The 13,393-nt window shown below is 39.0% G+C and overlaps 1 protein-coding gene across 1 annotated transcript in view; it reads left to right on the plus strand.

Moving 5' to 3' along the window:
- LOC144477169 (macrophage colony-stimulating factor 1 receptor-like) overlaps positions 1 to 13,357 on the plus strand; it is a 14,769-nt gene extending 1,412 nt beyond the window's left edge. The window contains exons 3-14 of the mRNA XM_078194657.1: positions 96 to 273; positions 2,151 to 2,295; positions 2,598 to 2,740; positions 2,824 to 2,995; positions 6,675 to 6,808; positions 7,176 to 7,383; positions 10,717 to 10,856; positions 11,340 to 11,505; positions 11,584 to 11,690; positions 11,790 to 11,940; positions 13,001 to 13,225; positions 13,305 to 13,357. Of these exons, the coding sequence (XP_078050783.1) occupies positions 96 to 273; positions 2,151 to 2,295; positions 2,598 to 2,740; positions 2,824 to 2,995; positions 6,675 to 6,808; positions 7,176 to 7,383; positions 10,717 to 10,856; positions 11,340 to 11,505; positions 11,584 to 11,690; positions 11,790 to 11,940; positions 13,001 to 13,225; positions 13,305 to 13,357 (1,822 nt within the window). The remainder of the gene's footprint in view (positions 1 to 95; positions 274 to 2,150; positions 2,296 to 2,597; positions 2,741 to 2,823; positions 2,996 to 6,674; positions 6,809 to 7,175; positions 7,384 to 10,716; positions 10,857 to 11,339; positions 11,506 to 11,583; positions 11,691 to 11,789; positions 11,941 to 13,000; positions 13,226 to 13,304) is intronic.
- Positions 13,358 to 13,393: the final 36 nt, after the last annotated feature.

A 13,393-nucleotide genomic window follows, 5' to 3' on the forward strand; every position in this document is an offset into this window, starting at 1 on the left:
TTGTACAAAAGTTGCCCCAAATCTTAGTGTTGAACTAGAGCTAGTCCCCACAGTACTAATTATGATGACTGAAGTCCAGTGGACTAAATCGGCAGCGGTCTTTGTAAAAGATTATTAAGTATATTGAATAGTAAATATGTTTCAGCTAAACCAGTTCGATTTGTGGAACAAGCCAATTTACATATTTTAGTGGCAATCGTAGGCGAAGACATTGTCATACCGTGTAGACCAACGTCACCGTCAGCGGAAGTCAAGCTTAAAAAGCACGACGGAGTAGGTGTTTGCTTAAACAATTCTCTAACACGCATTTCGTGAAGCAACGCAACATTGTAATTACAAAACGGTTCCACCAAATTAAGTGAAAGAATAATATACAACTGTCGGACATTGCAAAATCGCGTTAGATTTCTTGAGAACTTAACCTTCCGACTATTGAAGCACGGGCTCCTGTGCCGGAGTCATTTCTGACTCACACGGATACCTCACTAATCAATATCGCACATCAATCTCTAGACATTACAGCAGCATAAAATCTTCTTGAAAGTGCATCATCGTCTTTCCACAAATCGCTTTTGCATTCTCGCGATTCTCTGATCTCCCAATTAGCAATAATAGTCCGAAAAATGTATCCATTTATATGCGGTCTACTGGTTTCCATTTCTTGTTCGATGGTATGCTCTCCCTCGCTTTTTTATTTGTTTATAATATGATACCGTCGATTGTTTCGTCATTGATAAATAAATAGAAGCACTCATCTTCTGTTTCTATATGCTCACTTTGTTCGATAAGTGAACATTTGTGTGGAAGATTTTGCAATGCTGTCGTGTCCATTGGTGCAATATGTTGTCAATCAGGACCAGATACCACTACACTTTCTGCAGATTCTGGTCTATCTTCTTCATCCGAATCAGAATTTTGTTCTTCGGGTTCAGCATCGCTGTCAGATGCACTCCACCATCAGATGATTGTTCACAATTGTGAAGATCCTCTTCTTCAATCTCATCAATAAGGAATTGATCATTTTTTTGAGAGGTCGACATATTACCAAGTAATAAACGAATATAACGATAACAAAGATAACAAAAATAATGGAAAGAATGAATAATAAATTAGTAAATATATATAATAGAACTCTTGGAGCACGTCTTTCTCTCTCAAAGTGGTGTATACAACTAATCTTCCTCAAAATCAGCGACGTTTCCTATTATACTCGTAGTGGGATTATTGTCGGGAATATAATACGACATTATGGTGGGGTCGGTGTAAACATTGGTGGTCTCTCTGCTACTAACATGGACAACTTCGGCACAGTGTACGTTACAACGAGTCTCAATGAGTCTTATTGTAATTCAAACGAGTCACGAATGACTCCGGCATAAGAGGCGGAGGGTTAAATAGGGTAGTGGAGCCGGTTATTCGACAGTGACCAATTACTTTGATTTTGATCTATTTTTGGGCATAATTAACTCTGTATTTATCGAATAATATACATTTGATATTTTTATTCCTTTGTGTGCTTTTGAATAAAGAAATGTAATGTTCCTTGTTCCATAAATACAGAGTGTCCCAAAAGTCAATCACAATAGGGAAACGAGTGGTTCGTCTGGTTATTTGAAGCAACTTTTTCTTTTGAAAAAATGCAATCTGCCACTTTGTTTACGAATTATTAACGAAAAACGGTGGCCAATGAGTATCAAGCTCGGTTGGCACGAGACAGTCCAGTCAATAGGTGATGGAAACCCAGTTTCGATGATTGGCTCAGCCACCTCGCACCAGCTGATCTCTTATTGGTCGCTGTTTTTCGTTAATAAATCGTTAACGAAGCCGCGGATTGCATTTTCGCGAAAGAAAAAGTTGTTTGAAATAATGTTTTAGAAACCTTTCGTTTCCCGATTGCAAGTGACTTTAGGCACACTCTGTACAGTGTTAAGTATACCCGAAAGCAAACGGAAAGCACTGCGAGGCACCACTAGCCCGCGTGGAATATTAGAAAAGTTTGCATGAACTTTATTTTACATCCAGAAAAAGATTGATCCGATCCAGCCATGGAGAAAGATAAATGGTTGTTTGTTATGGTAGAGTTGCGTTGGTTTCACGGTTCATGTATAGTTAATATGAGAAAAGTCGTATAATAAAAATCTTATACACAGAATGGTAACCACGTCCTAGTCTTAGAATATACTTTCGATCCGAAAATTGGATTTACGCTGCACAAAATAGACGAGGGCCAACGGGGACTGTACATATGCACCATAGCTCCAAGTGAAGCAGTCTTTTATAATCTGCTAGTATCGGGTGAGTACATATTCGTTGAACAATATTTACATCCCAGTCAACCTTTAGAAAACATTATCCACGCGATTTCCTTTTGGAAAATGCTCTGTTATTACTTTACAATCGTTTTGTTACTTTCTTCTCAGTAAAATTGCTGGAAGAAGAACGTTTACTCTTTCGTTCTTTCAAGAACGAAATTGTAACAGAGGAAAATGCTTTATTAACGAAATCATTGATGATAGAAGTACATTTCTCTCATTATAGAAGAATATGTTTGTTCTGCACGGAGGTTGCTATTAACAATCAACAATCTGTTCATTTAGATCATCATGAAGTGCCCAGTCCCCTTATCGTCGATCACGATGATTTGGTGCGCGTAACGAAGGGCGAGTCACTACAGCTGAAGTGTACCATTTGGATTTCGTTGCGTGTCGATTACAACATCTTTTGGATTCCGTCGCAACAAGTATCGGATCTTGACATACACGTTTCATTTGCGCAATCAACATCCGTCCGGATTCAATTCGACAGAGTAATTTGATGTTTCAGAGCAAGAGAGTGGCTCTCTGGTTCGATAGGCGGCTGGATGTCAATGGTTTCGATAAGAAAATTGCCTCAATGATGGTCAGGGACGTTAACTTCAACGACGAAGGTGTTTACGAGTGCAGAGTGAAGAAGGGGGTATATGAGAATTATACGCGTACTTATGTCCAGGTGCACGGTATGTACGATCATTACGCGTCGATCATGATTATCGTAATATTAGGGTGTCCCATAAGTTTATTGCACGCCACGCTATTTACACTGCGCGACAAAAGTGATAGGACATCACAAAATTGTTCGTGTTTCTCAACACCAATAACGCATAAAAAGGTTTTGCATGCAGCTGTATAAACAGTACCCATTCTTTATTAACGCGTGAGAAAGCAGCCACTGATTATGTTTTTTTTACAGGAATTATATATGTTTATGTAAAAGACGAGTAAGACAAAATGATAGGACACGTGCAGAAAAAATATGATATTTATTCCATTTTAATGTTTTATTTAATTTCAATAATGTATACACATTCCTTTCTTTTCTAGAACCGCTAACGTTCTCCTAAGTAGTGATTTATATAATTTTTTTAAATAACTACGCGAAATTGCGTTCCAACCATCTTCAATCTTCATAAAAGTTGAATATTATTTCATTGAAAATATTGTTTTACCGCTTTGGCCGTATGCACTGATGCATTATCTTGCTGAAAGATGACGGCGTCTCCACTAATTCGTTCTCCATTTGCTGTAATTTCTTCATCGATTAGTTTTATATAATCAGTGCTTTTTAATTTCGCATCGATAAAACGAATATTTGTTTTCCCTTTATAGCCAATTCCTCCGCAAACTATGATTCCTCCTCCTCTCAACCGACGTTTAACTTGAAACATCGGTTCCTTTCTAAGGTCATGAAAATAATACGACCAATCATCTGGTCCATCGAGAGTAAATCTTTTTTTCAAATCAATGTGTTCTTTGGCAAACACCAATCGATCAGCAATATGTTTCTTTGTTGAGATTGTTGTAATATACGCTGTACATTCCTTACATTAGTATCTATTGCTGCTTCCTGTTGTATTTGACGTACTATCAGAGTGGCCTTTGACGCAATTCGTAATATTTTCCGTGCACCACGATCATTCACAGCGCGCGGTCGACCTCTGCTTTTCTTTTTACCGTAATTCCCGGAGTCTTTTAAAAAGTTTCTAATTACATTTCGACTTCTTCCTATTAATTTCGATATTTACGAAATCCTTGCATCGTCTTTTAAATTAAAAATCATTTTTTTTCTCGGTTTTATTTAATTCGGTACCACGGCCCATTTTGAAAGATGTAGGCCAATATTTTTAAATATCTAATTACTTAGTTTTTATTATTCGCTGCTTATTATTGAAAAATAAACTATTTGAATATTATTTGATGTTAGTCTTTCAACAGGCACTTCGCTACTGACTTCTCTGTTCCTACTGTCCTATCATTTTGTCGCACCCGGTTTTCACATATACAGATGTTATTCTTGTAAAACCACACGTAACAGTGATCGCTACTTCGTGTATTACTGAAATAGGGATACTGTTTATATAGCTACATGCAAAGCCTTTCTATACAATATTGGTTTTGAAAAACACGAAAAATTCTGGGGTGTCCTATCATTTGGCGTGCAGTGTATGATCGGGAGAATTTGCACGATAAAATTCCGCGATATAGTGAATGCCACTAATATTCCCAGCACAATGATGCAAAATCATTTAATTAAGATGGGATATGTGAATCAGTATGCAATTCGAGTTCCACAGCAATTCATGGAGTCCGAACTTATGAACCGCGTCGTTCCATTCGATTGCCCTTTATTCCACTCTATTATATTTTCTTCTACTCTGTTACACATTATTCTACTCTGTTCTATATCATTACATTCTGTTCGGCTCTATAACCTATTTTACATTATAGTCTACTCTATTTCGCTCCATTCTGCTCTATTTTACTCTATTCTACTCTGTTGCTCTATTCCACTCTGTTGTAGCCTGTTTCTACATTATATTGTACTCTATCCCATGAAATTCCGATTTATTTCACTGTATTCGACTCTATTTCACTTTATTATACATTCTTTTACTCTGTCACACTCTATTCGATTTTATTCTATATTATTCCACTCTATTTCGTTCGATTCCACTCTGTTGTAGACTATTTTACATCATATTGTACTGTAGCTCACGAAACGCCAATCTATTTCACTCTATTATATAATACTTTCTTCTACTCTATTCTCCACTGTTACGCCCGATTCTATCCCGTTGAAATCTATTCTACGTTATATTCCACTCTACTCCATGCAATTCCAATCTATTTCACTCTATTCGACTATATTCTATATTATTCGAATTTATTCCACTCTATTCTGCTGCATTCTCCCCTATTTTGCTCTATTCTACTCTGTTACGTTCGATTCCACTCTGTTATTGCATATTCTACATTATATTGTGGGGATTCGGTGATGAGGTTCGGAAAGGAGATGTACACCAATGTTTCACCAGACGGGGGATTACGGTTGTTTATTTGTAACTCGCGTTTACTATACATGTAGCATCCTAACTAAAGGAGCGGCGCGAATTGACGGTTGTGGCGACTGGGTGTTGACTAGAAAAACTGAGAGCTTTGCTGCTGTTCGCTCGGCTTTTATTCTGTCCTTGTCCAAAGGACAGCTTGTCCTTTCGACAAGGACCGCGAGACGTTCAGTACAACACGTGCTTTTCTTGGCCGCGCGCAAGCCCAACCATAAAGGTATTTACGTACACCTTTTGATGATTTACGGTTCGCTTGCGGAGAAACGGAAGAACCGTTCTCGGGAGGTTCGTAACGGCACGGCCGCTACAATATTCTACTCTATTCCATACAATTCCAATCTTTCTGACTCTATTACACTCTATTCGGCTCCATTCAATTCAATTGCACTCTATTCCACTTTATTCCACTCTATTCAACTCTATTCCTGTTTTTACAACCTTATTCTAATCTACTCCACAATATCCAGCTCTATTCTACTCTGTTACACTCTATTCGACTCCATTCTATATTATTGCTCTCTATTCCACTTTATTCTGCTCCCTTCTGCTCTATTCTAGTGTGTTACGCTCGATTCCAATCTGTTGTAGCCGATTCTACATCATATTGTACTCTATTTCAGGCAATTCCAATCTAGGTCAGTTTATTACAGCCTTTTTCACGCTATTCTACTCTATTAGTAGCTCTTAGTCGCTCTTCTACTCTCTTACACTCTATACGACTTTATTCTATATTATTCCACACTCTATTCTGCTCTATTGTTCTCTAGTCTATTCTGTTACGCTCGATTCCACTCTCGTGTTGCCTATTTTGCAATATATTCTACCCTATTCTATTCAACTGAATTCGATTCCATTCAATTCCATTCCACTCAATTCCACTCCAATCCACTATATTCCATTCTATTATACTCTCTTCTACCGTGTTACACTCTAGGGTTGTGTAGTACTATTATGTACTATAAAGTAGTATATACTAATGGTCGGCAATATATATAATACAGTACGCAGTATATAGTATAATATAGTATATACTATAATATATAATATTATATAGAGTATGTATATAATATAATATAATATTTTGTAAATAACATAATATTTTAGCAATAGTCATTATATAGTTAGACATTTCATTGTGCATATACATAATTAAAAGGAAAGATTTAACAGTATACGGGTTAAACTAAGTACAAGTGTGTATAAACCATCATCGTCTCAGTCGAATTTAATTTCTCAGTCATTCTTATTTCATTTTTGTTATTGAACGTTTAAATTGCTTTTCTTTTCTTCCCAGAATTGGCAGCTATAAGACCATATGTGTCACCAAATACTGATCAAATTAATTTAGTAGAAGGCGATCCTTTGCAGCTAGCATGCTCCGGCAAGTCGCCCATTTTTTTCACTTATCCTGTTTTCGGAGAAAATAATGTAAGTAACGAAATAATAAGTTAACAGTGGCAATATTCGATTAACCCTTTGGCGTACTTTAACGCGTCAGACTCGTGATCTTGATTTATTACAATAAGCTGTTAGGTATGAACGTTCATCCATTCCTTTAAATAGAAATCAAATTTATTCTCTTGTTATCAATATTTAAACATTTCAGTAGGTGTGAGCACACCATAAATATAAAATTCCTTTTTCGTTTAACAAATTAGTGCGATCAAAAATATTCTGATCATAGTAATTGTAAATAAAACAGTGCGGCAAGGGGTTGAGATTTACAGAGTTTAGTTTATAATTGGAGTTAAAGTTTATGAAAAAAAAATAATTATAACATATCGTTTGTGCGCAGACCGGCACTACCTATTTTCATACGTCACCTGTCGAAACGAACGAGACCCGAGATGAAAATGGCACCTACTGGTACGAGTTTCGTCGACCGAATACAATATTTGGGGACACTGGTTGGTATGGTTGCTCGTATTATTCCCTTCGTGGCGCCAATCATGTTTACGACTTCCACCACCCCAAAATCAGCTGGATTTATGTCCTTGTTGACAGTAAGTTTGCTTCAGACGTCTGCTGTATATTGTTTGGTCCCGCCACTGGTTGCGCAGGCACTGCATGCCTTTTGCTACAGTGGACCAGGGCGGGCGACAGGAATCGTTGTGGTGACCTGCCGAGCTGGTAGGCACTGTGGCGTGCACTGTCAAACTCTCTCGGGATGGAGAGCCTGTACGACGTCGAGCGAAAGCTGGTAGCCCCGCCTCCCCGTGGCCCCCGGTGGAAACGACGCGCCTCTAGGCAGTTCGGCCGGTCTCTGGATTTCTGGACACCGGGCGCCGGACTGGAGGCGGGTTGGCTAAGTGGGCTACCTCCGCAAGGACGGCTTTCCTTCCTAGTGATCCTTAGATGGTGAAGGGAGGGTTTTTCCTGGCTTGTTCGCTGCAGTTTCCGGATGCAGCGTTGCCCTTTGCAGTGGTTCACCGCTGCTTTAACATCGGCCAGCATAAGCAAGCTGTGCTTCGTCCGGCCAGAGCGGGCCCTTCGGCCGTCAGCTCAAGGTAGACATTAGTTGTATATTGTTTGGATGGGAAGGGTAATTGGTAATGCATGATACCAAGAAAGGTGAACGATCATTTGAATGATATTATATTAATATTAATGTAACATAATATTGATACGGTATTGATAAAACATTGATATATAATATTCATAAAATATTGACATAATATTGATATAATATTAATAAAATATTGACAAAATATTGATAAAATATTGACAAAATATTGATGAAATATTGATAAAATATCGATATAATATTACACAGTGTAAAATAATAGAATATAGTTGTTTAACCTTTAGTAGCCTGATTTACGAAAGTGATTTTTTTTTAATATTACTGTGTTTGCTTGAGGGTCTAGATGAAGGGTAAAACAGCTAAAAAAATCACAATATTTATTTTACATATTTATTTAGAAAAAAAACCAGGTATCAATTTTGATACTTCAAGCATTAAGTATCAAAAATAGCTCTAGTTTCTTCAAGTAAAACATGTACTCGCAAAAAATAATTATATCATAGCGAAAATAATATATTCACTTACCTCAAAAGTATTTATATTCTTCAGAAAAAGAAAATATATCAAATTTGTATTCAACAAAACTTTTAGTAAAATGTGTTTACTTGTTCACTTTGCCGCGCAAGTAATATGTCATAGATAAAATAAAACAATAATGACATTAGATTTTTTTTTAATTTCGTTAGAAAGAATATTATACAACAGTAAAATACGTACAGCCAACCTATAAAAAAAACTAATAGTAATGTGAACATTCGGTTTAAAAGATTGGTATCAAAATTGAAACTCTAGGTTATTAAGGGTTAAAAAGCAGTGTGGTCTTGCTTAGAAAACCACCGCTCTTTTTTATGTCGGTCCGGATATGAGGGACGTGGATTAGAGCAAGAAAAATTAATTCTTTGCAGTAGTTAAATATCCTTCGCGAGTCCTGAAAAGGAGTAGCCTTTTATTACTTTCCATCGAAGATACAATGCGGTACTACTTTCGAGGGCAGAAAACTGGCTCGGCGTAGGTCTAGGCGTCTTGGAACCAAAAGGCTCGTCTTTGTCCGGCTCCTTTCCTGAGCTGCTCAGATTTCATCGACAACTTCCCTTTTGATTTGTCTACTTCCTTGGATGCCTAGGAAAAATAATGCACGAATAATTAAATTAGTGTTAATACCACACGTATTCGTTTCTCCGTTTCCTTCCGCTCCTCGCAACGATGCTCGTGCGTTTGGAGGGGGAAACGCTCTACCTTTCTGCGTACCGCAGGGAGAGTTAGCGGACTGTATGGAAAATCGGCGATTCCCGTTAGAAGGAATACGCCGATGGCAGGCAACCGGATTCGAACCTTGATTAACTCGGCAACGACTGGGGCGTGTAGTTTCGAACCAAGGTACAATCGGCGTCGGCTGCAGGAGTATTTGATGCTCGAACCCGGAGCGCGACTTAGTGGAGGTTGTAATGCTCCACCAATGCTCACCGGGGGTGAGGCCGATCTGATTGTTCCTTTTTCGGTGTGAAATAGCCGCCCTTCTTCCAAGCTCACGTTATATTCTTACCGGTAAAACTGGTGAGGAGGTCGAAGGAGTTGGATTGGACTCGATGGTATCCGCCAACGTACTCTGCACAAGCGTACTTAGGTCGATCTTACCAATTGGTACGGGCTTAAGACTTCACCAGTCTGACCGCTTATTGCCTCTCTTCCCTATGTGGGGCTCCGCGCAACATTAATCGTGCGAACGGAGCGGGGAAGTAATTGAGGGCGGTGCGGTCTGTACGAAAGGTGGGTCCACGTTGCGTCGGCGGAGACGTTCACTTGGGAACGTTTTTTACCGTCGACAGGCAAGCTAAACCTACCGTACGCGCGTAGGAGTCAGACAAAGGTCCGATTCACGTTACGTACGGCTCAACAGCAACTTCTCCAATTCCTCCGTTCGGCGATACTGCCGAAAAACCGGGAAGACAGTACGGGTGATCAGAGACCAGGGGTTCCTGTACAACTCTGCAGCCACGTACTGTAACTTCGTCTTTCCTGGTCTTCTGCTGTGTGAAGAGTACCGGAGGAGGGTTGTTCCGTTTGCAGCCAGATTGGATCCTAATCGGCTGCTTCCAGTTAAACTCGTTCGTCGCAGTTGGTTCTTCATCCTCCTATTATGTCAGCGAGACCAGGGAGTCCCGCCTAGAGAATTCGACAGGCTCGTGTCCCGATAGCAATAGCTTCTCCTGACGAGCTGGCTCTCTAGACGTAATGTAATTTCTCTTCTCAGAGATTTTCTATCGAGAGACTTACGCGTTCAGAACTTGGTAGCACTGTGCTCCGCTCGAACTTGCGCTGACGATAGCGTGAGTATGACGGAGAAAACGACACGTACGATTGAACAGCGAGACTCTGTCTCCGGCTGCAATCCAAACGTTCCTCTCAATTTTGCTCAACCTTCTCTGTGGACAGTTCAAACTAGACTCTGCCGCAGTCAGCTGCGCTAATGTCGTGCTATCCTGATTAGCCGACACGCGGCGCTGACTGTCGCGTTTATCTATCTCGCTTGTTCTAATATCGTTGCTCTCTCTCGGCGGTGTAAAGTCACCGCTCGTATTCGAAATATTTTAACGTGTCTATCGGATTTGACTTTCAACGGTGCACACTTCGCGAATTATAACCGAAATCAAGCGTATCAGCACCGTTTTTCTACCTGCTATTGATGGCACATCAATAATAAATAAATAAATAGACATCGAAAACACGTTAGGGAAAAACACTCCGCTAATGGCTACGATTTAAACAATAGTGTAACTTGATATAATATAATATAATATTGTTTTTTTTCTAGCTGCACAAAGGCCTTCTATTACCGCTACTAATTTGAACAAAGATGAAATAATTATTGATGTCATCACACGAGGTAGTGAGAGAGTAAATTTGTATTGTTACGCACATGGTGTTCCCAACCCCAGTATTACCTGGTTCAAGGTAAGAAATTAGAAATTACCATCTCAGATAACACGAAGATGTTTCTGAAACGTCTTAAACACGTCTGGTGTACGACATTCCGGATGTCTTCGAAACAACTCTAATGTTGTTGTCAATGGCCTAGGAACGTCCTAGAAACGTTTCAGAAACATTATGTGTTATACATCATGACGTCTGAAAGACGTCTTAAATTGAACGTCCTTTTAATGTCTAAACTAAGACGTTTTAAAGTGCGCAATTTAGGCTGTCAGACATTCGGACCTAAAATGGGCGTAAAAAAGACGCGCATGAGATTAAAAATGAGATCAAAATATTATTGTTTCAAGTTCAGTTTCCATTTTACGGTTATACTGTTTTAATATTTTGCTATTTCGCTATTTCGCTATTTCGCCATTTCGCCATTTTAGTATTTTACTATTTTACTATTTTACTGTATTCATTTAATTTCATGCAAATGATTGAAAATCGTCATAATTTCGACAGGATGGTAAAAAACTGATGCTCAGTAATCAAATGTACAAATTCTCCAATGACTCTCAAGAACTTGAACTGAAATATCCACTGGCAGCCGACAGTGTCGGCGTGTACATGTGTCGAGCAGAGAATCGAATTGGGAAAGTGGAAGCTTCTCAACGAGTAACAATAAAAGGTAATTCATTAAATATTATATCCTAATAGAAGCGCAGTAGTAAAACAAAGGTCACTTTTCGCTTGTGTCAATCAACAGGGTTCGGAACCAACAAGTCTGTAGGTCTGATCATATTACTCGTCATGTTGGCAGTGGTCGTCGTGATCCTTATGATCTACCTGGGATTGAAGATTCGCCGTGAAAGGGTAACATCAGTTTACGATCCTACGCCGTGTCATTTCATTGTGTAACAATTTTACCAATCGTGTTGCAATCGTGAAACAAATTTCACTATCGTATCGCAGGCAATGAGAAAGGAATTAATGGAAGCTGGTCTCATGCACTTCGAGAAGGGCGCCGTCGAGAGTTTGAATCCTGACTTGACAGTAGACGATCAGGCAGATCTCCTACCTTATGACAAGAAATGGGAATTTCCCAGCGACAGGTTAAAATTAGGTAAGTTTCTATGAAAAATTTTATCTCGACATTTTCTGCTGCGTCAAAATTCTTTCTATAGTTCCATAGTTCTATATTTCGACCTCTTTCTTGTGATGAGAAAAGTAGCTTTCGGATTTGTGTTCAAGGTTTTAGTCTATAAACATTATCAGCTAGTGTGGGATTGTCACGGCGTTGTCAGTAATAGCGACGAATTGTCACGTTATATGTGTGGACTGTATTAAATGGAGGGCCGGAATTTAGTGGCGAAAAAACTGATATATTTAGCCTCGTACTATTTACACCCTTCCTTTGGAGGTCTGAGGTCCTCGAATTATATTCCAACTCTAACGTTCTAAAAAATGTTGTCTCTCAAGTAAACTGCTACCACTCTCACGCATTTCTAATACTCGTTGATTTGAATACGCGAAATATCCAGCTCTAAATTTTTTAAACCAATTGCGGACGGTCCTAACCTAGAACTATCTGAGATCTCAAAGTACCTAAAAGCTTCACATAACCTTGAACCTAGACATAACCTAAAACCTTGAAATATCTACGACCCAGAGGTACCTTGTCAGCCTTACATTTTTTAAACCAATTGCGGACGGTCGTAATAGTCGTAGTACCACTCCCGTAAATGGTGCAAATCTCGTCTGCAGTGTCCTTTGCACTATTGCCTTTTTTAAAGCAATGAAGCATAACATGTCGCAAATGCTTCTTTTGACTCTCCACATTGAACGGTGCAGAAAAATTTTTAAAAGATACTTTGTCATCAACGAAACGTACTTTGAAAGAGCTCTGAGACGACTGAAACCGATACCATAAACGGCTAAAAAATAAGCCTGCATGTTTATATAAAAACAGTCACTTAGAATCAATCATAGCGTGGCGCGGAAAGAACTTATGGGACAACCTAATACCTAAACTCAAAAATAGCCGGCTAGGTACGTCAGTGTCGTAAAGAATATTATTGCTGAGCACTAACAGCTAGCTTTTGAAAGATGAATAAGAATGTTAGTTGACCGCAGTCGGTTTTCCTAATATTTTTCGGCAATAACTACTTGGTAATGATTTACAGGGAAACAATTAGGGAGCGGCGCTTTCGGTGTAGTCTTGAAAGCGGAAGCTCTCGGCATTTGCGAAGGCGAGGCGGTTACCACTGTAGCGGTGAAAATGGTCCGCCGTTGTCCCAATCTCTTGTACATTTCTGCGCTGGCCAGCGAACTCAAGATCATGATACATCTTGGCAAACATCTAAACGTGGTCAACCTCCTTGGTGCTTGTACAAAGAATATCTTGAAACGTACGTCTTGTATCGATTAATTTAGGTGCAAATGTCTTACGAATACGGGATTACTACTTTCGTTTTACTTTATTCACAGAATTCCTATTGCCACAATTCAACATAGTTACGATATTTCTAGGCCGATCGTAAATATCCTGTTTATTTAATCAATTTCTGTTGATTCTT

Source organism: Augochlora pura, chromosome 11 (genome assembly GCF_028453695.1).
Source record: "Augochlora pura isolate Apur16 chromosome 11, APUR_v2.2.1, whole genome shotgun sequence".
In the NCBI taxonomy this organism is placed as follows: Eukaryota; Metazoa; Arthropoda; class Insecta; order Hymenoptera; family Halictidae; genus Augochlora; species Augochlora pura.